Source organism: Apodemus sylvaticus, chromosome 16 (genome assembly GCF_947179515.1).
Source record: "Apodemus sylvaticus chromosome 16, mApoSyl1.1, whole genome shotgun sequence".
In the NCBI taxonomy this organism is placed as follows: domain Eukaryota; kingdom Metazoa; phylum Chordata; class Mammalia; order Rodentia; family Muridae; genus Apodemus; species Apodemus sylvaticus.
In genome coordinates this window covers 4094036-4118684 of record NC_067487.1, presented here as the reverse complement: position 1 = coordinate 4118684, position 24649 = coordinate 4094036, and the positions used below count along the sequence as shown (strand labels likewise).

Below are 24649 nucleotides of genomic sequence, written 5' to 3'. Positions count from 1 at the left end.
CTCAGTTAGGGTTTCTATTGCTGTGACAAAACGCCATAATCAAAAAGCAAGTTGGGAGTGAAAGAATTTATTTGGCTTACATTTCCAGATCACAGTCCATCATCAAAGGAAGTTAGAACAGGTACTCCAATAGGGCAGGAACCTGGAGGCAAGAGCTGATACAGAAGCTATGGAGGGGTGCTGCTTATTGAATTGCTTCCCCTGGCCTGCTTAGCCTCCTTTCTTATAGAACCTAGGACCAACAGCCCAGGGATGGCACCACCCACAATGGGATGGGCCTTTCCACATCACTCATTAAGAAAATGTGTTACAGATGGACCTTATGGATGTGTTTTCTCAGGTGAGGTTCGCCCCTTTCAGATAACTCTAGTGTGTGTCAAGTTGACATAAATCTATCCAGCACAGTTGGTTATTCTTACAAGCATCGTGCATTACCTTAGCATATCTTGCAGATGGTACACCATTCTAGATAAAGGGTTTGTGGCTGGCTTGGTGTTTACATTTCTCTTTGGATAGCATGAAGAGCGCTTTCCTGTAACAAAGACCCTGGAACAAATGTGGACACCAGCTTGATATCTTCATGTTCAATGGGTTGTGTTCAGCTATGGGGACTTGCTACCAGTTTGTGGAAAGCAACTATACAGTCTTAGCAACAGCCTGGGTTGTTTTAGAATTCCAGTGGAACCCCTTTAGACAACAGTTCAGTTAAATGTAACCCATTCCCAGTGCTGGAAGCTTCATTTGATGACAGGAGATCACCAGTTGGGTCTGGTGTGTGTGTGTGTATGTGTGTGTGTGTGTGTGTGTGGGTGTGTGTGTGTGTGTGTGTTTGTGAGCGCTCGCACTTTGGGAAGTTTCTACTATATTAGGCCTTCACACTGCCCCTCAAATGCTCCTTAATTTTAGCTGTCTCTCTTCTACTACTGGCCCTTTTCATCCCCTCCTGATCCTCACATTCCAGATACCCTAGAGCACCACCTGTTTTCATCCAATGCTCTGAGCTGACAGCATCAGCAACAACTATAAGGAACTCAGCTCTACATTTAGCAAGAGTTCCAGCATTCAAAGATTAGCTGTTTGATTAACTCAGAGACAACCACACTGGATCTTCCTGCACAAGCCCAGAAAGAGAGATAGAGATACATGTACTCTTAGCTCTGTGTCATTTATGGTGAGTCTGAAGGCTCAGCCAGTCCCCTCAACTCTTTTCTCTGAGAACATACCAAGTCCCACTGTCTTAGCTGCATGGTTAGGAGTCAGGTGTGGGAGGAGTAAAGGGCTCCTGGATAGGCAGCATGTGATCTCTCCTGTCACTGAGCTTCACACTACTGAGCTGGTGTGTTTTGTCTGAATGCCACCTTACTTTCTGGTACTTTCTTCCTCACACCATGGGTAGTCTAAAGGTCCCGTTGTACAATGGTATTTCTTTCCATACAATCTGAGTAGTGCAGATCATTCTTTTGTATCCTCAGGGCTCTTGGCTTTTGTCTCTGTTTTATGAGTTGTACGACCCTAAGATCTGTCCTGTGTCTCTGTTCTTAAATGATCCTTTAGCTATTTCCATAGTTCCTTCCTTACTCAACCATCTCATTTATTTGATGACATCGGTTGTTTTCAGATGACTTCAGGAAGCCTACATTGGGCTCTTGCTCCTTTCTTGACATCAGAATCACTACTGAACATCATGTTGGTAAAATGCACTAAAGATAACCTCAAAGTCATCAAAATGCTTCAGTGTCACATTAAGGAATGAAAATTCAACTCCCTCCTGGATTAGCTTGACTGATTAGTGAGCCCAAGTCTGAGTCTGCCCTGTATCTTCTGTCTGTCCCCAACAAGAGGCTTTGCTCTGTATGTATTGAACAGAACAGAAAGCATAGCATAGGAAATGAGAGATTCTTTACAGAAATCTTTAACAGAGTTTTACAAGGTAAGAAGTTACTGATTCTAATTGACCTAGAAATACTTAGCACTAATAATGAAACTTTATCAAGCTATATCCGCAATCCAATTATTGTGGTAGATATTTGTTGTATAAGGTTGTTTCCAGGGTGTTCAACAAATTCAGTAAATGATTACAATACACACACACATACACACATACATACACACACACACACACACACACACATGAGCACATGCATGCAAGCATGCACTACTCTGGATCAGGGCCATGGAAGAGTATATAACTTAAGATTAAAGCTATGTATTAGTGTAGGTTGTGAGAGGGTACTACATGGGAAATCGAGGCAAGTAAGGTTGCTTGTTACATTGCCCTTAAAGACAAGTTACACTTCAAAAGGCTGATTACACAGTAGGGTAGAAGGTCATGTCTTCAATAATTCCAAAGTCTGTTAACTCAGTTGTGAGGTCTGGGAAAGACCAGTCTCTTTGAGTGTAAGAGGTATTTACATAACACTGTTTTGCTACAGAAAAGAGGCAAAGAGTTGGCCCTTGGTGCATTAGCTATTAGAGGTGTTATCATCTCAAGTCCCTGTTATCAGCTGGAATATCAAGGACATTACTCCCCTACCCTCATCTACAAGTGAAAATCATACCCTCTCATGTCAGATACTATTCAGAATCAGGTCTTGGGTTTCACTGGCTTCACTTTAGAAATGTTATTTGTGTCTTATAAAATGGCCCTGGGGAACTCTGCTCACCTCTGCCCGAGAGAGACCCTAGAGAACTTCCCATTTGCCATCTGTGAGCAGCCCTCCCCAAATTCTCCCTGGAGATCTGAAGCTTCTAAGGCTTTACAGGAATAAATGTTTGCTGACTGACTCCAACGTTGTAATGTTTCCCAACAGCAGCCAGAGCAGTCTGCCCTCCCCATTCTAATCCTACTTGAATAAACAGCTCTTGGGGCTTCCTGCCAGGCATCAACCTAAGGTTTGGGGTCTGAAGAGAAACAATAGGGCCACAGGACATGGGCACAGCAGTGTAACCAGGAAGATGCGGACCCAGCCATTTTGGGGTCGCAACTAGAATGAGACACTGCGGACACTGCTAGGAACTTAGCTCAGTGGAGCCTGCAGGTGAGATACCTTTCTAGGGCGCCCCTCTCTGGACAAAACTCTCAGCTATTCTCAGGGAAAGCAGAAATGGAAAGGAAGGGTGTGAGGAGGTAAGAATGCAAGGAATGGGGAGGACCATGCAGAGAGGAAATGGGTTCTGAAAAGGGCTTACCCTAGAACCTGCTCACATCTGGGTGTCCTGGACCTCCCTAGGTGGCTGTATGTCACACACAACTGGACAGAAGGATTCTAGTTCCTATCCTTTAGCCCTTGAAACAGGAATATTGGCCACACATGTTTTATAGGTCCCTCCAGGGAAATCGGTTTCTGAAGGAGGCCGATTGGAAGGAGTCTCCGAGATTGGATCAGATGGCTTGGATTCGTGTAAAAAATATGCTCAGAAGAGAACAGAGGCACACAATACAAACATGCACTTGCGACCATGGGACCTGAGAAAGGTGGCAGAGAATCAGGACCCATCAAAGGGGTATTGGAACTTTAGTCCCTAAGGTGTTTGCGAAGTGAGGAGGTTAGTGTCCCTGAGCAAACTGGCCAGGGCAAGGGCAAGGGCAAGACTTGCTGTGACCTGGCTAGGAACGCAGGTGGGCCACCTACACAGCACCGGGAGGTGTGTCCCACTTTCTTTGTCTCCGCGGAACTGGAGTTGGAGAATCTTGCCCGCAGGTTGATTGTTCGGGACCATGGGAGCAGGGTCGGGGAGTCGTACAACATCGAAGGAAGAACTGGGGAGACCTGGGTGAGCCTTGGGAGCTCCGCACAGATCCGCGTGCACTCGCCACTTCACTCTCTTCCCGGGATCTGCTTCTGACAATCTTGCTGGAACCAGTTGTTGAGAGATCCGTGCAGGCGCTGGCGGAAAAGCGCGAACAGGGACGGAAACCTGAACTGCTCCCTCCTGGAAACCAACTGTCCCTCTGGTCCACAACGCGCCCAATCTGGAGATACCCTGATCCCACGAGATCAAGACTCTATAACCTTGCAAAGACACCTGCCAAACTCTTCGCCTGCCCAGGCTCAGTGGCCTCTGGGCTCCCCGCAGCCATCCTAGTCCCCAAGTGATGCAGGGGCGCTGCCCAGCTTGTCCTCCGCCCACCCGGGGCGGGACGGAGGCGGAGCCAGTGCCAGTGGGCGCCCCCGACGGCGGGCGGAGCTAGGCGAACCGACCCCGAGGCTGGATAAAAGCTCTAGGCTGAGACCTACCAGAGCTGTGAAGCGGGACTGGAGGCTTACAGGACCTCAGAGCTGAAGTCTAACGTAGGAGGCAGGTAAGGACCAGGAAGGCTTCTTAGGCATCTTAGGCAGTTGTATCTTCATAGCTCCACTGATCCTGGACGGCAGTCGGGCAGAGCCAGGGGCAGAAACCAAAGTCAGCAGAGTCCAAGTTGCCAACAGCCAGGATTTTGGAGAACAGCTTCTTCCACACAGAACTAAGGAGTGTGTATCAGTGCCTATCCTCCGAGCATAGGGTTCCACAGAGCCCAGACTTAAGACCTTGTTCATAGGAGGTTCTTGCTTCCCAGGGGACATGGCTATCTGTGGCTGGACGCTGAGCTTCGCGGACCCTCGGTGATAGACTGACGCCCGCTGAGGTTATTTTCACAACATGACAGAAAGCTCCATCTCCGTTCTTCGTTTTGTTTATTTGTTGTGTTGTTTATGTTTTGGGGGCTGAACTCAGGTTGTGGGGTAAGACAGGGAATCTTGGCTTATAAACCACCTGTTTCCTGATCCAGCTGGTGAAAAAAGATGTTTTCCATTTTACTCTCTGTGCCTAAACCTCGCCTCTGAGCAGTAAGCTGAGGAGTAGGGTTGGGCAGACAGGTACCTCTGCACCTGTGTCTGTGAGAGAGCAGAGAACGCAGCCTGGGACCAGGCCCTTTGCTCAGCTCCTTGCTGTCTCCCAACCAACTTAGGGAGCAGTCCTACCTGCTCCCTAGCAGCTGCAACCCTTTAGCCCATTTTTGACACATGTGAGGAATTTGCATTTGGGTTTGTCACCAGGGTAAAGAGGCCACAGAGAAGTGGTGCATAAAATAACTTCTGTCAGGAGTTTTTGTTTAGGGATGCAGAGGAAAGTCACCCCATTAGAGCAGCCACCCAGATGTCAGGCTTCCATCAGTGTGCTTGTCTGAGTTCAGTGGAAACAGGCTGTCACTGGGTGAGAGTGCTGCTGCCTCCCTTATGCCCCATGGCCCTGGCTCTGCAGAAGCATAAGACAGGGTTTCTCTGGGAGTGCTGCTAGTGTAGCAGTGGCTTGATCCTTCCCCTGGTGACATTCTGTTAACTAACTGTGAAGCCATGGTCATGGGCAGGGTGGTTTGTACCCACTCTCCTTGGAGAAACCGATAACCCTAACCCTGATTTGTTTTAAACTTTCCGTTACTGTAGCTGATTTTGTTTATATTCACTTTGCTTTTTATTGTACTCCTAAGTATAAAGAAAGCTACACATCCTTGCAAAGACTGAAGTGAGCTACCGCTGTTGGCAGGATGTAAAGTTGCCCCCTGGGAATGTGGGTAAGCAATGCAGGCAGCATCTGAGATTGTTATTAGGAACCAAATTAGAAGTCACACAAGCCGGCATTAATGTGAATGAGGGCTTTGGCGGGAAAGAGGGTGTGTCTATTTCTGGTCTCGATAGCTAATCTCTCCCATCTCTTTGAATTCCCCCCACTTTCCCCCAGCCTCACCGCTCACCCACCCACCCACTCCCCACCCACTCCCTCCCCCACCCCCACTCACCCCCGCCATACATCCCCTATCTATCCTTGATTCTGGCCATGGAATTTCAGGTGCTTGGACTACTTCAGGTCTCTGTGTTCAACCTGAGAATCCTCTAGACATGACTACTGAATCTATGTATTGCTGTGTGGTTTTGTTTTGTTTTATTTATGTTGGCTGAAGTTGAAGAAGAAACAGTGTTCCTTGGCTCCAGTCTACCCATGAGTAAGAGCAAATGTTCCGTGGGACCAATGTCTTCCGTGGTGGCCCCAGCTAAAGAGCCCAATGCTGTGGGCCCCAGAGAGGTGGAGCTCATCCTGGTCAAGGAGCAGAACGGAGTGCAGTTGACCAACTCCACCCTCATCAACCCACCACAGACACCAGTGGAGGCTCAAGAGAGAGAGACCTGGAGCAAGAAAATCGATTTCCTGCTGTCGGTCATTGGCTTTGCTGTGGACCTGGCCAATGTCTGGAGATTTCCCTACCTGTGCTACAAAAATGGTGGAGGTGAGTGTGTCCTGGCCTCCTGTGTCTTCTGAGGGTGGGGCCATGGCAGGGGATTCAGGGGGTGTAGTGGAAGCCATAGAAGCCATGGTGCAGTGTGGGCTGTGATCTCAAGAAATGCTCACAGCAAAGGCTGAGGAGACGACTCAGTAAAGCGCTTCTTACATAAGCATGAAAACTGAGTTTGATCTCCAGAACATACGTACAAAAAGCAGGGTATGGTGAGCACACTTGTAATCCTAGTTAGTGCTGGGAGGAGGGGACAACCCTGGAGGCTGGTAGCCAATCAGAGTCAGTCTAGCCTATCCAGGAAGCACCAGGCCAATGACAGACACTCTCTCAGAAATCAAGGTGTCTGAGCAATGACACCCAAGAATAATGCCTGGCCTCCCAGGTATTTACAAACATGCTCCTGCATACACAGGAACGTGCATACAATGGGAAATGCTTTCAGTGAGACAATCCTGCTGTCCTATAGGATAGTGGGGCTGCTTCACCAGCAGTAGTTTCCAACCTTTCCAAGCTGTACAGCTCAGAGAAAATCTGACAGCCAAGGAATATGGAACCCGGAAAGCAGAAAGGAGAAGGAAGTAGACAGAGGCCTTAGGCCCTGACTAGTCCACTAGTATTCTATTTCCACTAGTATTTTTAATTTGGAAGGAAAATTCTCAAAGGTCAAAACCTGTTTTCAGTCAACTTCAGCAGTGTCTCTAAAGCTGTTGAACTTTGTAAAAATTCATGTTGAACTGAAGAGAAGAGAAGATGCCCCTGAACTGAAATATACCCATCTCTGCTCCCTCTTCTCTCCTTCCCTGCTTTGCCCTTCCTTCCCTCCCTCCTTTCTTCCCTTTCTGCCTCCCTCCCTCCCTCTCCCTCCCTCCTTCCCTCTCTCCCTCCTTCCTTCCTTCCTCCCTTCCATTCTTTAAATACAGTTATAGCACTTGAACCCATAGCTTTTTACATGCTGGCAAGCACTCTACCATAGAGTCACATCCATTGCCCTCTTGAATTTTTAAGTTGGAGTAAGGATTTCACTGTTTCCTAGGCAATTCTTGAACTCTACAGATCACGCAGGCCTTAATCATTGGCCTCTAGAGTAGTTTGGATTATGGCACTGCCACTAAGCCTGGTTCCCCTACCTTCTCATCTCAGCTTTAGAGCCATAGCTGTGCAGCAGGGCTAAAAAGAGGGCAAGGAGCAGAGTTATCAAAGAAATTCAAGTTGAGCCCAAAAGACCTCTGTTTTCATGACTTGGTCTCCCTGAGTGCTACAGGGAATGAAGAGTTGCTTTGGGAAGGAAGGGCTGAAGCAAACCTGTGAGCACTGACTGTGGCCTCATAATGTGCTCTTGAAATTGAAATGCCCAAGGTCTCAGCTCCAGTAAGTGACCCAAAGACATAGGTGAGGAGGCTCCCAGCTCATCCAAATCCCAGAAGAAAGCTATGGCCAATCTCTGCCTCAATCACAGTCATATTTCATGGAGCAAGCAGACTTGGGTGGGGGTGGCTTTTGTGCAGATCAAGCCCTGCAGTCCAGCTCCAGGAAACTCCTGACAGCAGAAACTCAACTCTCGTCTCCAGAAAGGCAGGCTGTAAATGCCAGGACTGGGTCACAGATCCCAGAACCATAACCCCCAGGGACAAATAGGATTAAGACGAAGTGGGGCCTGGCATGAAGGGGCAGGCAGTGCTAGAAATTGGCCTGAGATATGGTTCAGGGCCTTGACTGCCTTGCTTCTGGCTGAGCTCAGGACATGGGGTCAGGGGACAACCAGAGGCATTAAGGGGAATATGTCCAACACTGACAGCAGCTGCCACAGGCAAGGAGGTGGGGATCACCACAAATCTAGGATATCCCCTTGAGTGGTAGCTATAGAGGAGCCTACCACTCTTGCCAGGAAGCTGGGTGACAAGGTCATACTTGAGAGTGCAACATCAGGATCCACATGCAGATAATAAAAACTGCCCCTTCTGTGGCCCCCAAGTTGAAGCTGCTGTCCTATTCATAGGTGCCTTCCTGGTGCCCTACCTGCTCTTCATGGTTATTGCTGGGATGCCCCTCTTCTACATGGAGCTGGCTCTCGGGCAGTTCAACAGAGAAGGAGCTGCTGGTGTCTGGAAGATCTGCCCTGTCTTGAAAGGTAATATGCAGGGATGTGCCCCACATAAGACACGGTTGTGTCTCTAGGGGTTCAGAACAAGATGATGGCATTATGTATAGGTTCTGACTTCCTAAACTGAGTAGATATGTGGACATGCTCTTCTACTAGAGGACATACCTTAAAGACTGGTATGACTAGGAATCTTCTAGAGCATTCCTTGCTCCCAGGCCAGGCTTCCCTGAAGCTAAGTGACAGTATTTTTGTCAGTGTGTTAAAATGGTAAGATAAAAAAAATTATCTATGAATCTGCCATCTGTCTATCAGCCATCTACTTACCTATCTATGGTCTATCCAGCAAGCACCATTTAAAAACAACCTGTCATCTCTCTATCATCTATCAACTGACATCTACCTCCATTTATTACTCATTTATCTACTTATCAACTATATATATACTATCTGTTCACCTATCAATTATCTATCATTCATCCATCAATCTACAATTCGTATATTCACCAATCATGTGTCTATCAACCATCTGTCTAGTTCAGTGAGCCCCAGAATGTTTATAAAAGGCCTCAGAACTATGAGGCAGAGGTACCTTACACTGAGTCTAGGTAGCCTGCTCAGTGGTTGATACTTCCCAGATATCAACTCCCTTGTCCCAGGAGATCCCAGCTAGAGAACACAGTACCTTCTGCATGGGAAATACTGACACTTAGAACAATGCTAAGGGGTTCTCCATGTGTTAAAAGCCAATCCTGGATCTGCCCCAGCCCTGTTTACCACCAGTGAGCTTTGGATCACCCTTGTACTTACTCAGTGCCACCCCAAGGAGATAGAGTTCTAGGAGACTTCAAGACTCTTCTTGGAAGAGACCCAGTGATGTTACCCTCCAGTAGTTGGCACTTGCTGAGAAAACAACCCTTGAAAGATTAGCATTGGGTTTTCTCAGAAGTATTTGAACAGTGGCTGCACAGAAGAAAGCAGAGCCCAAGTTCCCCTGTGCAGCATCTGTGGGCCAGTGGTTGACACCCAAGACCAGAAACTGCTGCTCTGAATAGGAGCAGCAAAGGGCTTCTCACAGCTGCTCAGCCCATGCTCTTCATGAACATGCTGCTCTTGCACAGTGGAAATGTGAAATGCAGAGGCTGTTGGAGACAGACAGTAGGCTTCTTGGTTTGGGATCCACAACTGGTAAATGTTAAGAATGGCAGAAAACTTTGCCCTGGCCAAAATGATTCTCTGGTTTACAGTGAAATGAAACTGTGTAAAAATGGGACCTTATCAAAACTTCCATGCACAACTTTAGAGGCAGACAGATCCTCTGAATATGTATACTGACACTGGATGTTCCCCCATTGTGATCACAATGTAGGATTCAGCACTTAGGAGAACTGCATGGGACTGTCCAACACCACCATTGGTTTCTAATTAAGGACTACTGTGGCACATGAGAACCCTGGGACTTTAGGAGATAATTCTTGTGTTGAAGTCCAATTACTATACAAGCTTTGTTGGGCCAAGGTCAATGAGCTCAATCTAAGAGCTCCAGGTGAAAATGACTCTTGTCATGTCCTCCTAGACTATCTAGCAGTGCTAATGTGACCCAGGGAGTACACACCACTTCTTAGGCTGTGGTGGTAGCCACGATGAGCTTCAACCAAATCTGGCTTTCAGGTGGCCATTTGGAACTGAATGGGAGACCCAGACTGCCTGTCCTTGAATAAAGGACATGTCCAGGTTGGTGGCATCCTGTGGCTATGTGATGCCAGAATTGAATCTGCTGGACTTTTTGAAGCTCATGGTCCATGACTGTGGAGTGTGGCATAGGTTTCCACAGGATACAACCAACCAATATCCTAGTCTTCACTGGAAGTCACAAGGACTGAGGCCAACAGGAAACCAGGAAAGGAGGAAATATTCAGTGTCCAGGGCTGTGGCAAGCCCAAGAAAACTAGTTAGCTCAAACATAGACCTACTCTCACAGCACAAAGTTCTCTCTTAATAGTTGGAAGTTAGTGATGGTGTACTCAACAATCCCAGAACTAAGGAATCTGAGATAGGAGGATTGCAAATTCTAGGACAACCCTGGCAGCATAAAAGGCTGTCTGAGAAAAGCTCTTCTGCAAAACCACTAAAGCATTTTTTCTGTTTGTAAAATATCAGTAAACCATTTTGAAGAGCTTCACAGTACTACGAGGTTCTCAAAACTTGGCTTGGAGCACAGTGGATGAACAGGTATTGGTACTGATAGCTTTGTAGAGAACAGAAGACTGTGGCTATGTGACTGGGTAGCTGAGAGAATGTGAGCAGAGTCCAGTGAACTTGCTACCTTAGGTTTTGGTGATCCTATCCCCATTCCTCAGCAGCTTTCAATCCATTCCAGAGATAAGTCTGTAGTCAGGGATGCTTGAGCAGAAGCAGGGATGTGTGAAGAGCCTGTAGACCCCAGGTGTGGGATCTCAGTCAGAGATGTTCTCTCATCTCTAACCTGAGGCTAGGGAAGATTCATTCAAAGAAGCAAATGCCAGTTCTAGTGTCTGAGCTCTCTCTCTCTCTCTCTCTCTCTCTCTCTCTCTCTCTCTCTCTCTCTCTCTCTCTCTCACACACACACACACACACACACACACACACACACACACCTTGGCTTGTTCAATGTCACACCAGCCACACAATCCCAGAGTGTCTTTCCTGCTTGTTTTTCTGACCCTTCATCAGAAAACATGCCTTCTCTTTCCTTCTTTATATCTTCAAAAGTTTAAGAAAATTATCTGTATTTTCATGGCTAATAAATTTAAGCTCTACATGGACAATGAAGATGACAGTTAAAATATCCAGCACAACTGTGAGATAAAAGACTGAACATTTCCTTGAGAGAAGTTGGGCTATCCTGTCCCTTGCCAATCTACCTGTACCTGGACAGTTCTGAGTGGCTGTGAACATGCTTGATGACTGTGTTTGTCCTAGATGGTCTTGGGGAAAGGGTATGAGTAGGTATCAATGGCTATGTCTTGAAAGACTCTGGGTGGTCTTAACAGATGTGGTTGTGTATGGTCCATATGATTCTGGGTGGTCCTATATTTTCCTCAGTAATAATGGGTAATCTTGTTTACCCTTTGATAGTTTTGGGATAAACGTGAGTTCTTGTGGATGCCCAAAAAATGTTCTAGTTGGCTCTTAATGATTCATGATGAACAAATTCTAAAAGTTTGTTGTAGATCTAGTAGCCATAGATAACTTTGCTTGGTTTTCCTTAGTGATTCAAGGAAGCTGTAGATGACCATAGATAGGGCCTGAATTACCCTGGCTGCTTTTTGAGTGACTGTGGTAGAAACAAATGGCCATAATTCGGTGTGGCTATGGGTGACCCTAGGTGGTCTAGTGTATCTATGGCTGACCCTTAGGGGTACTAGAATGCTCAGAGAGCAGTCTCAGATATTTTTTGATGACCTTTAATAATCCCTCTGATTTTCATTGTCTCTCAGGTAGATACAGACAATTTTGAAAAGTGACAACCCTTTCTCCATAATCACAGAATAAAGTCTGTTACCCATCCTTCCCGAGTGTTATCATGTTGTGGAGTGCAAGAGATGTCAGTGCCCCATCTCAGAGTGAGTAGATGCTGGGAAGGGGCATGCTGCTGATGCTGGCTCTACTGTCACCACAGGTGTGGGCTTCACTGTCATCCTCATCTCTTTCTACGTGGGCTTCTTCTACAATGTCATCATTGCATGGGCACTGCACTACTTCTTCTCTTCCTTCACCATGGACCTCCCATGGACCCACTGTAACAACACCTGGAACAGCCCCAACTGCTCTGATGCCCATCCCAGCAACTCTAGTGATGGCCTGGGCCTCAATGACACCTTTGGGACCACGCCAGCTGCTGAGTACTTTGAGTAAGTGAGTGGTCAGTTCTTCCTATCCTGTCTGGAGAATGGGAGGGTTGGCAGGTCTGGGAACTCAGGTGCAATACTGAGGATACCACCCCACCTTGTTTTTCTCAAAGCTGTGTTGAACAAGTCCCTATCCTTGCCCATAGCTGCTGAGCCCTGTTCCTTATGCAGTATTATTGCATAAGGATAGTCCTATACATGCTTAGCTAAACTCTAATGATGGGGGCCTCAGGAGGGATGGACCCTAGACTGTTGTCCATTTGTTCTACCCTACCCCTATCATGGGTGGGATGAAGCTGCTCAAGATATAGAAGCATTGCTTAGAAGGAAGGGGAGCTCTGGCTTCAGGCTCCCAGGGCATAAGGCATAGAACAAGCAAGTTCTCTGTTAGCTCCAGAAAGGGAGCTCTCTGAGCATCGCTGCCTGGGTGCCTCAGCTTCGGCAGGCTGCTGATATGTTGTAAGGGCTGTCCCCTTGCCATGAGGTTTTCTCCTTTATAAACATTTCTTCACTTACTTTGCTATAGCCCTTTCCCATGCATGGTGCTAATGTTCCTTCCCCAATGCCTTCTTAGTTTTCTGTCTCTTTGGCAGGCATGGCCTTCTGCTACCCACCTTTAGGCTAGTACCCTTCCTGAAATTTGATTTCATGAGGTGGCCTATCCTGGAAGAGCTGTGACACTCACCCCATAGGCCCATTATTGATCTCTTTTGGAATCTAGGCATGTGTGCATGCATACAGTCACTCATATGTGTGTGCACATCTGTGAACATGTGTGCTTATGTATGTATACATGCACAAGGATATATCTGTGTATGAATGTGAATGCTTACCATAAAGAGCCACACTGTCAAAGGCAATATTTTCCTCTGAATGATTTTCAAGGTGTTAGCTATGGAAATGTAAATTTACAAACATGAAAGGAAGTCTGACTCCTCCATGGGACTCTGGAGCTGCCTCCCTCTCCTGGGACACTGCTGGTGTTGGCTTGCTCAGCTAAGGCAGGGTCTGCTGAAGTGTGGCTTCTGTGACAGACAAGGGGAAACGGCATCAAATCAGTTATGTCAAGGTCGGAATTTTCCCATGGACACTGACTTTTTTTGTGGGACTGAACTCTCGCTGGTCTATTTGAACATGTGTTACTATTTAAGTTCACTTACCACTTAGCAGAAGAATCTGCAACTGGGCCAGTGCCTCTGATCTTAGTACTCAATAGGCTGAGGCAAGAGAATTGCAAATTCAAAGCCAGCCTGGACTACAGAGAAGAATCAGAAGCTTAGCAGAAGGGGCTTTGACCAATAGAAATTAAGCCATTTCTGCTTTAAGGGCAAGCAGGTTCATTTACACCTGTTTTAAAAGTTGTGCTCATTAGGGTTACTGAAATTCTGGGGAGGTGAAAGGAAGCACTACCCATTTGTTTTCCTGTGACAAGCAAATCAGCAATGGCATTTCTCAAAGAATAGTCCCACCATCTGTTGAAGATTTCAGTGCACTTTTTAAATTCACTTTACATCCCAATCACAGCCCCCTTTCTCTCCTCCCAATCCCACCCTCACAGACCCTTCCCCCTATTATCCTTTCCCCTTCTCCTCAGAGAAAGGAAAGCAACCCACCCTGCAATATCAAGTTGCAACAGGACTAAGAACATCCTCTCCCACTGAGGCCAGACAAAGCAGCCCAGCTAGAAGAAAGGGATTCAAAGGCAGGCAACAGAGTCAAAGACAGCCCCCACCCCACTTCAATTGTTAGAGTACCTACATAAAGACCAAGCTGCACATCTGCTACAAATGTATAGGGGACCTGGGTCCAGCCCCTGCATGCTCATTGATTGTTGGTTTAGTCTCTGTGAACCTCCATGGGCCCAGGTTAGCTGACTTTATAGGTCTTCTTGTAGTGTCCTTGATCCATTTGACTTCCTCAATCCTTTCCCGCACTCTTCCACAAGTCTCCACAAGTTCCACCTAATATTGGGCTATGAGTTTCTGCATCTGTTTCCATCAGTTGCTATGTTAAGCCTCTCAAATGACCGTTTTGCTGGGCTCCTATCTGTAAACATAACAAAGTATCATTAATAGTGTCGGGGTTGGCTCTCTCCCATAGAGTAGGTCTCAAGTTGGGCCAGTCATTGGTTGGCCATTCCCTCAGTGTCTGCTTTGTCTTTATCCCTGCACACCTTGTAGACCAGACAATTTTGGGGTTGAAGGTTTTTTGAGTGGATTGGTGTTCTTCTCCCTCCACTGGAAATCCTGCCTGTCTACAGGAGGTGACCACTACAGTCTCCACATCTCCAGTAGCTAGGAGTCTCAGCTGGGGTCACACCCATAGACTCCTGGGGACTTCCCTTGTCCCAAGTTTCTAACTTATCCTAGAGATGTCCCCACATCGATTTCCATTCTGTTTCCCAGTTCTCTTCCCAACACACACCTGATCCCCTTGCCCTCTCTTGGCCAGTCCCTCCCTCCATCCACCTCTGATGTCTACTTTATATTGCATTCTGAATGAGATTCAAGCATCATCCTTTGGGCCTTCCCTGTTACTTAGCTTAATTGAGAGGATTATAGCATGGTTATACTGTACTTTATGGCTAATATCAACTTATAAGTGAGTGCATACTATACATATCTTTCTGGGTCTGGATTACCTCACAGTGATATTTTCTAGTCCCATCCATTTGCCTATAAATATTCATGATATCTGTGTTTTTAATAACTGAGTACTATTGTTTCATTATATAAATGTACCATATTTTCTTTATCCATCCTTTGGTTGAGGGACATCTAGGTTGTTTTCATTTGCTGGCTATTACTAATAAAGCTGCTATAAACCTAGTTCAGCAAGGGTCTTTGTCCACCATAGGTGGAACATCTTTTGGTATATGCCCAGGAATGGTAGAGCTGGATCTTGAGGTAGAACTATTTCCAATTTCCTTAGAAATCACCAAATTGATTTCCAAACTGGTTTACAAGTTTGCACTCCCACCAGCAATGGAGGAGTGTTCCCTTTGCTCCACAACCTTGTCAGCATGTACTGTACTTGAGTTTTTTTAATCTTAGCTATTCTGACAGATATAAGGTAGCATCTCAGTTATTTTTATTTGCCTTAGTCATTTTCCCTGATGATTAAGGACGATGAACATTTTCTTAAATGCTTCTTGGCCATTCAATATTCCTTTGTTGAGAATTCTCTGTTTAGTTCTGTACCCTATTTTTTAATTGAGTTATTTGGTTTGTTGGAGTTTAACTTCTTGAGTTCTTTATATATTTTGGATATTAGTCTTCTATTTGATTTAGGGCTAATGAAGATCTTTTCCCATTCTGTAGTCTGCTGCTTTATCCTATCAACAGTGCACTCTGCTTTATAGAAGCTTTGCAGTTCTGCGAGGTCCCATTTATTGATTGTTGATCTTAGTGCCTAAGCCGTTGGTGTTCTGTTCAGGAAGTTTTCTCCTGTGCCAATGTGATCAAGGCTATTCTCTCATTTTCCCTTCTACTAGATTGAGTGTATCTGATTTTATGTTGATGTCCCTGATCCACTTGGACTTGAGTTTTGTGCAGGGTGATAAATATGGATCTATTTTCATTCTTCTACATGCAGGGATCCAAAAGACTAGTACCATTTGTTGAAGCTGCTTTCTTTTTTCCATTGTATGGTTTTGGCTTCTTTGTCAAAAATGGAATGTTTATAGGTGTGTGAGTTTATTTCAGTGTCATTGATTTTATTTCATTGATCAACCTGCCTGTTTCTATACCAATACTATAGCTTGAGGTCAGGGATGGTGATACCTCCAGAAGTCCTTTTATTGTATAGGATTGTTTTGGTAACCCTGGGGTTTTGTTTTTCCATTTGAAGTTGAGAATTGCTCTTTCAAAGTCTGTAAAGAATTGAGTTGGAATTTTGATGGGATTGCACTGATTCTGTAGATTCGTTTTGGTGATATTTTTACTATGATAATCCTATTGATTTATGAGCATGGACAGTCTTTCCATCTTCTGATATCTTCTTCAGTTTCTTTCTTCAGAAACTTGAAATTCTTGTCATATATATCTTTCACTTCCTTGGATAGAGTTTCATCAAGATATTTTGTATTATTTGTGGCTATTATAAATGGTGATGTTTCCCTATTTCTTTCTCTGTCCATTTACCATTTGTTTAAAGGAGGACTATTATTTTGAGTTAATTTTGTATCCAGCCACTTTTCTGAAAGTGTTCTCTGGTAGAATTTTTGGAGTTACTTAATGTATACTATCATATTATCTGTGAATAGCGATATTTTGACTTCTTCCTTTCCAATTTATTTCCCCTTGGTCTCCTTTTTAGTTGTCTTATTGCTCCAACTAGGACTTCAGGTACTATATTGATAGGGAGAGTAAACAGCCTTATCTTGTACCTGATTTTAGTGGAAGTGCTTTAAGCTCCATTTAATTTGGTGTTGGCTATTGGCTTGCTGTATATTGCCTTTATTGTGTTTAGGTATGTGCATTGTATCCCTGCTCTCTCCAAGACTTTTAACATGAAGGTGTATTGGATTTTGTCAAAGGCTTTTATAGCATCTGATGAGAAAATCATATGATTTTTGTCTTTCAGTTTGTTTATATGGTGGATTACATTGATGGATTTTCATATATTGAACCATCCCTGCATCCCTGGGATGAAGCCTACTTGATCATGGTGGATGATTGTTTTTGACGTTTGCAAGTATTTTGTTGAGTATTTTTGTATCAATGTTCCTAAGAGAAAATGGTCTGAAATTTTATTTCTTTTTTGAGTCTTTGTGTGCTTCAGGTATCAGGGTGACTGTGGCTTCATAGAATGAGTTGGCAGTGTTCCTTCTGTTTTTATTTTGTGGAATAGTTTGAGGAATATAGGTATTAGTTCTTCTTTGAAAGTCTGGTAAAATTCTGTGCTAAAACCATTTGACCCCGGGCTCCCCTCCCCCTACATTGAGAGACATTTAATGACTGCTTCTATTTTCTTAAAGGTTATAGGACTGTTTAGACAGTTTATCTGATCTTGATTTAACTTTAGTAAGTGGCATCTATGAAGAAAATTGTCTGTTTGATTTATATTTCCCAATTTTGTGTAATACAGACTTTTGAAGTAATATCTAATGATTCTTAGGATTCCTTAGTGTCTGCTGTTATGTCTTTTCATTTCTGATTCTGATAATTTGGATACTGTCTCTTTGCCTTTTTAGTTAGTTTGGTTTAGTTTTTTAAAGGCCTGTTCACCATTACAGTTCCCTTACTGAATACTCTAAGAAGAAAAAAGTCCCAACCTTATACACATGTATAATGTATAATGTGTAAGGTTGTCATGTGTCCCTATCTGTGGGAGCAGTATCTGACCTAAGTAGGATCAGCAAGACTGTGAGTAAAGCAGTGTCCAAGGACCCCCAGCTGCAGGATTTGTTTGGGAGATCTATCAGTAGCACTAAAGGAAGCTAAGAGTCAAGTCAAGCTTGAGTAGGGGTTAGCTCCTACACAGAGAAAAGGGTGAGCTCATGTGACTTTCACAATGGCTGGCTGGACTGAAATGTGGTTTAAAGCACTTAGAAAGAGCAAAGATATCAGCATGGGTGAGGAGTCTGGGAAACTTCTTGGTTTCTCTTTGGATGGAAGCACTGATTTCTCTGTGTGATTTTCAGATAAGGAAATTAGAGGGAAAATATAATTAGTCTATATATTTCTGGTAAATGTTGAAGGAAAGGATGTTATCTTTTAAAATTAGGCTGTGGAAGTCTGGAAAGGAAGGTTGCAGAGCAGAAGTCTCCAACTCTGTACTCCATGAAGACGTGTAGCCCTGGCCACACACTGATCTATTACTAATGGTGACTAGGACATAGTGGGGACAAACAGACAATGGAGATTGCCCTATGAAGTGTGTAAAGACCAAGCTTGTGGTTGACAAGAAAGCTGTGTCCCGTAACACAGGTATCCATGGGGAGCAGTCCCACCCTTCCTGCATGTGTGTGATGTCACATCGTGGATATGACAGCTAAGACATTGGTAGGAACAATGAAAAGAGCAGTACAAGAGTGTCTGCTTCATCCTTGGAGAACAGAAACCAGGCTTTGGTGGGACACCAAACATTGGTCATGTCATCCCCAGGCTCTGATTCTACAGCCAGCTGTCCAGAATAAGGTATACTCCTCAGGTATGGCCAGCCCTACATGCAGACCTGGTTATTGTGCCTGGATAGTGTGTACTATCAGCTTGGTCCATGTCTACCAAGGACAACAATGGAAGGAATATCGTGGAGACTGACCGCAGTAGGCTCCATGCCCCAGTTAGCCATCTCTTCCAGCAATTTCCCAGGCAGAAGCCAAAGATAAAAGTGATAAAAACTACTTCAGGAGAAAAAAATGAAAGGATGTGTCCTCATGGGAGTGTGAAGTCTAAAAACTGACCAACTCACAATATTACTTTTATTTTACTGACTCTTAAACCATTTGTCTCTTTGTTTTTAAGGGTCTTGAACCAAGACCCTTGACTATGCTAGACAAGGAATCTACCATAAAGTTACATCCTGTGCTGTATAGTTTTAGGTCAATTTGACAAAGCTAAAGTCATCCAAAATGAGGGAATTCTTCCATAAGACTGGGCTGTAGACAAGCCTGTAGGGTCGTTCTGCATATATCCCAGCCAAGGTGCACAGTGAATCCTTGTGGTCCCAGAACTTGGGGGTCTAAGGTGGGAAGGACACCCGAGCCCAGGAGTTTGAGGCTAGTCTGGGCAACATATAGAATTATTTGAATATCAACTATGCATTTTGAGATTGATGTTCAGGTCTTGTTGATTTTTTTGTTTACTTGTTTAATAAGTTACTGAGAATGGTCTTTGAAATCTCAATTATACTTCTAATTTGTCTCTTACTCTTTATAGCACTAATGGTTATTGCTTCATCTGAAGCTTGGGTCTTTGTTCTATTACATTTTATTATTTATTTGTATTTGTATTTATTCTCTTTGTGTATGTGTATGCTCTAGTATGCACATGAGTATTTACAACACTGTTGCCTGCATGTGGATATCAGAGAACAACTTGTGAAAGTCAGTTCTTTCCTTGGTGGCAAACATCTTTACTCACTGAGCTCTCTCTCCCTGGCCCTAATGATTGGGTGACCTGAAGTATACATGTTCACAAATATTAAGCCTTCATTTTGTCCCATACAACCAAGAGGAACAGGAAGTGTTCCTCTTGGGTGTATGCCTCCTTGTGAATTCATTGTGTCTAGTTATAAGCATGCCTGCCCCTTTTTATAATTAGTGGTTGCCAGGCAATCCTGTTTCATCCTTTTGATTTTAACCTTGATGTGTCATGTTGGAAGTGAGTGACTGGGAAGATGCAAAGAATTGGTGTAACAATCTGTCTTTTAACTGGAGTTTTTGTCCAGTAGTTGCCAGTATGGGTGAGTTTAGATCCTCTCTCGGTGTTTTCTCTATTTGTCTCAATTCTTTCTTTCTTTATTGTTTTATCTGTTCCTCCTCTTTTGAATTATTTGACTCTCATTCTTATATTTATTTGCACTATTGGGTAATAACCTTTAGATTGCCCATTTTTAGTAGATAACATTAACACCATGAGTCTTGGTTACCCATCCATCTCCCAGTGGCATTATCCCACTTTTTACACCCTTCAGAGCTCATAGTATTCCTCTCAACTTTCTCATGTCTCTTGTGTGATGTTAGCACAGGTCTTACACATGTTGTAGCAACACGTTTTTATGTACATTTTTATACGGTGTGGAGGTACCAGCTGATTTTACACAGTATTTTTTCTTCTCCATAAGCTAATTAAATGAACCAGATTAATAGTGAAAAACAGAAAAAGGAGGTTTATTCTATATGGCCACCCTGAGAAAGGGGACAAAACATTTCAGCTATTCTCCCACCAAGTCCATCTTTAGGGATCTTAACATTAGGATATGGTTTAAGTAGGGGCCAGACTTAATATGGTCAAAGTGGTGTGGCCCTACAACACTGAGTCATCGTTCTCTCTTTCCTAAAGTGGTATAACAACTTGTAAATTTCTCTTCAGAGAAAAGTGTCTTCTCTGTCTGGCTCAGACTCTGGCTTTCTCTTCTGTTAGCATAGCATTCCTGGGGGTACTCCAGTTTCTTGGAGTCCATTGTCTCAATAGTCTAATGGCCAAAGGTGAAGGGCATAACTCTCTCTAGAATATCCTCATCCCTGCTAGACCACTTACAGCCTTAATACTTCAGTATGAGGTAGAATTTATCTGTGGGAAACAAATACAAATGAAGAACCAAGTTCAGAACACTGAGTTAGTGTCAGGCTGCTGGCTATAACTAGTGGCTTTTCACTGCTCTTGGAAATATTAGCACCAAACAATTCTGTCCCATTGGTTTGTGACAAGGTCTTACCATGAAGCCTAGGTTGTCCTCAAACTTGTATTCCTCCTACTGCAGCTTCCCAAATACTGGGATTACATGTAGCACACGCTACCATAGAGGATGGAGTCTAATCATCTTTATTAGATGGTAGACTTGGTGACTTTTATACGATGATAGTATTTAGCATACTATTTGTCTTCCTTTAGGAACATGAGGTCTGTTTTGGGAGATCAGGTGGGTGGGTGCTATGTGGTCTTTCTGCAACTTTAAGCTTTGTGCTGTGGCTCTAGGAGTTTCCCTTGAAGGATAGTTTAGCCTCTAATTTCATGGCTTTCTGTAACCAATAAAGTCTTCTTCCCTGGCTAATGAATAACTGTTAGCTCTCAGTGAGCTATGATAACATCAATCCAGCTTCTGTGGATATACTTTCTGATCTTAGTTTCCTGCAGACTGCACCCTGGTATTCAGTGAGGACTTCACACACTTGCAGGCCAATTTGTGGGGATCCTTTCTAGAAGGGACCTTCTTTCCAAGACTCTGTCCTACAATGTGAAGTTTCTTGGGCTTTCTGTGCTCCAGTCCATTCTCTATACTCAGCAAGACCCAGAACTGATTTCAGAACCCTGCCCTATCCTGGCAGGTGTGAGGGCTCCTGAAGGTGAAAGTGGGCACTGGCTCGATTCATCTGCACATACCCCTCCCCCAAATCTCAGTCCTGGGTTCCCTCCAGTCCAGTGTCTGGTTCTCCTTCCAGAAGGGCTAGGGTGCAGCTATGCATGGCCTCACTTCTCTGTTTTAGCACCCTTCTGTGGGCAAGGCTATAGTCTTGCCTCACCTATCTATTGCAGCATGCTACTGTGGGCAAATCCAGGGACTGGAGGTAGAAATTTGGGCTGAGATCCTAACTTTGCTATTTGTTAGCAGAGCTCATTTTCTCTATGCTCTGGTTCCTCTATCTGTAAAATGGGGAGAAGGGACCCAGAGAGACTCTATACATGATGCTCCTAGTACAGATTTCAGTCAGGGCAAAAGACACATAGTTGGGATCTCAGCTTGGAAGAAAACACAAAAGAACTGGTACTGTGAAGCCTTTCTCAGTGCTGGTGAGTATGCTGAGCTAGCCATGGCAGCCCTTCATATCACTTAAAGTTATCCATAAATCACCTTCACCTTCCTTGTTGACTTCAGGACCCGCTCTCGAGAGCAGTGTCCCTACTGTGCAATGTAAGGTTTTCTGTGGAGTAGGGGGAGAGGGATGGACTTTCCTCTAAATTGTCCATGAGATCTTGTGTGTGTGCGCCATGCACTTGTGTGTGTATAATGTATGTGCATGTTTGTGTGGATGTTTACACATATACATGTAGGTACTTATGCATGTATGCTTATATAGATATAAACATTTCCTCATGTAGACACATTAGGTATTCGTGTATGTGCATATATATATTGAGGACGGAAATCAACTCTGGCTGTCTCATGTTGCAAGAGTCTGTCCCCCTACCCTTACCAGACTGAGACCCCTGTCTGGGGTTTTTGGCCTTAACTGCTATTGGAGTATGTTTGGAGGGTTGAGCTAGCTTTTTAGTGCTACACTGTCTCTGTTGCTAACAGCTAGCACCCGAGGTATGTCTCTAGAACTTCAGGAAACAAAGTCCTCCAACTTGGTACCATGAGGCCTGTTTCTGATGAAAATCTCCCGAAAATTCGGATTACTTGTACTCCATTGTGAGGCTGGGTATTAACTTCCTGGGAAACCTCATCTGGCCCACAGTAAAACCAACCTGGACTGTAGTGGCTACTTTCCCTATGAAGTCCACTTCCTTAGGCAGAATCAGCATTAGAATAACTAGGGTCTCAAAGCCCTTGTCTATGAATGTGATGCAGCAACCCCACTCCACCCTACATCGACATTAGAAGCAAGTGTACCTTCCACACATTCACCTTATCATGGCTTCCCTCAAAGATGAGTGTAGATGGACTTACTTCCAACACCAGGTCATTCCTTAGGGAGACTGCTTAGAGCAGTAGGAACTATGCAAGCAAGGGTGAGAAAAGTCAATACAAAATGCACAGGAACATGCACATGTGATTTTACGGCCCAGAGCCTTTCTAGTTTCATCCCTGCAAAGTATCCTGGGACTACTGCAAGACAGCAGCGCATGGTGGCTTCATTCAGTACCTTCTAGTGTCTGATATCTCCATTTCTCTGTAGACCCAAGCTACCTATTCCCTCCCAACTCCAAAATTCAGATCTAATGATGGAGCAGGGTAGTGTTGACCTTCTTCAGGGTTCCTGGCAAGGCATCAAGCTTCTCCGTCCATCATTTTGTTTGTTTAGTTTTGGTTTTTGAGACAGGATTTCTCTGTATAGCTCTGGCTGTCCTGTAACTCACTCTGTAGACCAGGCTGGCCTTAAACTCAGAAATCCACCTGCCTCTGCCTCCGAGGTATTGGGATGAATAAAGTTCTGTAACTCAGAGGATAGCTTTGGGTCTTTCTCAGCAGGTAGGGTGACTATAAATATAGTCAGATCATATCAGGTACTTTCCTGATGACAAAGATGAGGAGAATAGGGACTAGCTCAGTTGTCCCATTCCTATCCTGGGAAGCAGTTGCTTCCTCCAGAATCACTTGTTGCCTCTTTCCTCCAGGCGTGGTGTGCTGCACCTCCACCAGAGCCGTGGCATTGATGACCTGGGCCCTCCACGGTGGCAGCTCACAGCCTGCCTAGTGCTGGTCATTGTTCTGCTCTACTTCAGTCTGTGGAAGGGAGTAAAGACCTCAGGGAAGGTGAGGTACTAGCCAAGAGGACCTGAGAACACATAGTTGGGAGTGGGTGGGTATGGGTAGATAGGTGGGTGGATAAACATATGGCCATAGTGTGTAAGCAGATATGTTGTCACAGTTGGTGGGTAGACTCATGGCCATAGTTGGGTAGAGTAACATGGGGTTATGTTTGCATGGGTGTATACATGGCCATAGTTTGGTGACTGGACACATGGCTGTGCTTGGTAAGTGGCCATGTGACCATGTTGAGTGGGTGAACTTGTAACCATGGTTGATGGGTGACATATGACTAAGGCTGATAAATGACATGTAGCCATGGGTAGGTGAGTGAACATGTGACAGTGGTCAGTGGATGATATGTGGCTGTGATTAGTGTATGGACATGTAGTCATTATTGGATGGATGATCATGCGACCATGGTTGGGTAAGTTGTCACATAGCCTTTACTGGGTATACAGACATGTGGATATGGGTGGGAGGTGGACATGAGGTGATGCTTGATGAGTGGGAACATGAATATGGTTGAGTGGAAAGTAGACAGGTGGTCATGGTTGAGTTGAGAGTAGATGGGTAGCTATAGTTGATTTGGCTATGAATACATGGCCATGTTTAGGTAAAGAGGGGACATGACTACGGTTGAATGAGAATGGACATGTGACCATGATTTGGTGGGATCAGGGGAAGCATGATCATGGTGGATGATCATAGACATTGTGTTTGGGGTAGAATATGGAGAAGAACATTGTTCATAACAGTATGTCCAGCATGAAGTTAAATTATTTTCTTACTGATGAAAATACTTGGGAGTTATATTGGTATGCGTACATATGGCTATTTTAACCAAATAATCCTGTGATACTACATGTGCCAATACATGGAACCCTCCAACAATAGCAGATATCACTGTCTCTGCCCTCATACCTCGAATTATGCCTTCCCACAGACTACTCAAGATGCATCAATATAAGGTCCCACCTGCAAAGTCCCACTGCAGTTGACTCATGCTCCTTGGAGATACTGTCTTCTCTTTCTTCCAGGTGGTGTGGATTACAGCTACCATGCCCTATGTGGTCCTCACAGCCCTGCTCCTTCGTGGAGTCACCCTTCCTGGGGCCATGGATGGCATTAGAGCATACCTCAGTGTGGACTTCTACCGTCTCTGTGAGGCATCTGTGAGTGCAGCCCCCATCGTGGTTTGCAGTCCTTTGGGCTAGTGAGGCTCTGTGACAGGGCTCCTGCATATGGGTC

General features: G+C 44.7%; 1 protein-coding gene across 1 annotated transcript in view; it reads left to right on the top strand.

The window, feature by feature from the left end:
• Window positions 1-5979: 5979 nt before the first annotated feature.
• Slc6a3 (solute carrier family 6 member 3) overlaps window positions 5980-24649 on the top strand; it is a 38179-nt gene continuing 19509 nt past the window's right edge. The window contains exons 1-5 of the mRNA XM_052159871.1: window positions 5980-6265; window positions 8271-8402; window positions 12034-12265; window positions 23266-23404; window positions 24439-24573. Of these exons, the coding sequence (XP_052015831.1) occupies window positions 5980-6265; window positions 8271-8402; window positions 12034-12265; window positions 23266-23404; window positions 24439-24573 (924 nt within the window). The remainder of the gene's footprint in view (window positions 6266-8270; window positions 8403-12033; window positions 12266-23265; window positions 23405-24438; window positions 24574-24649) is intronic.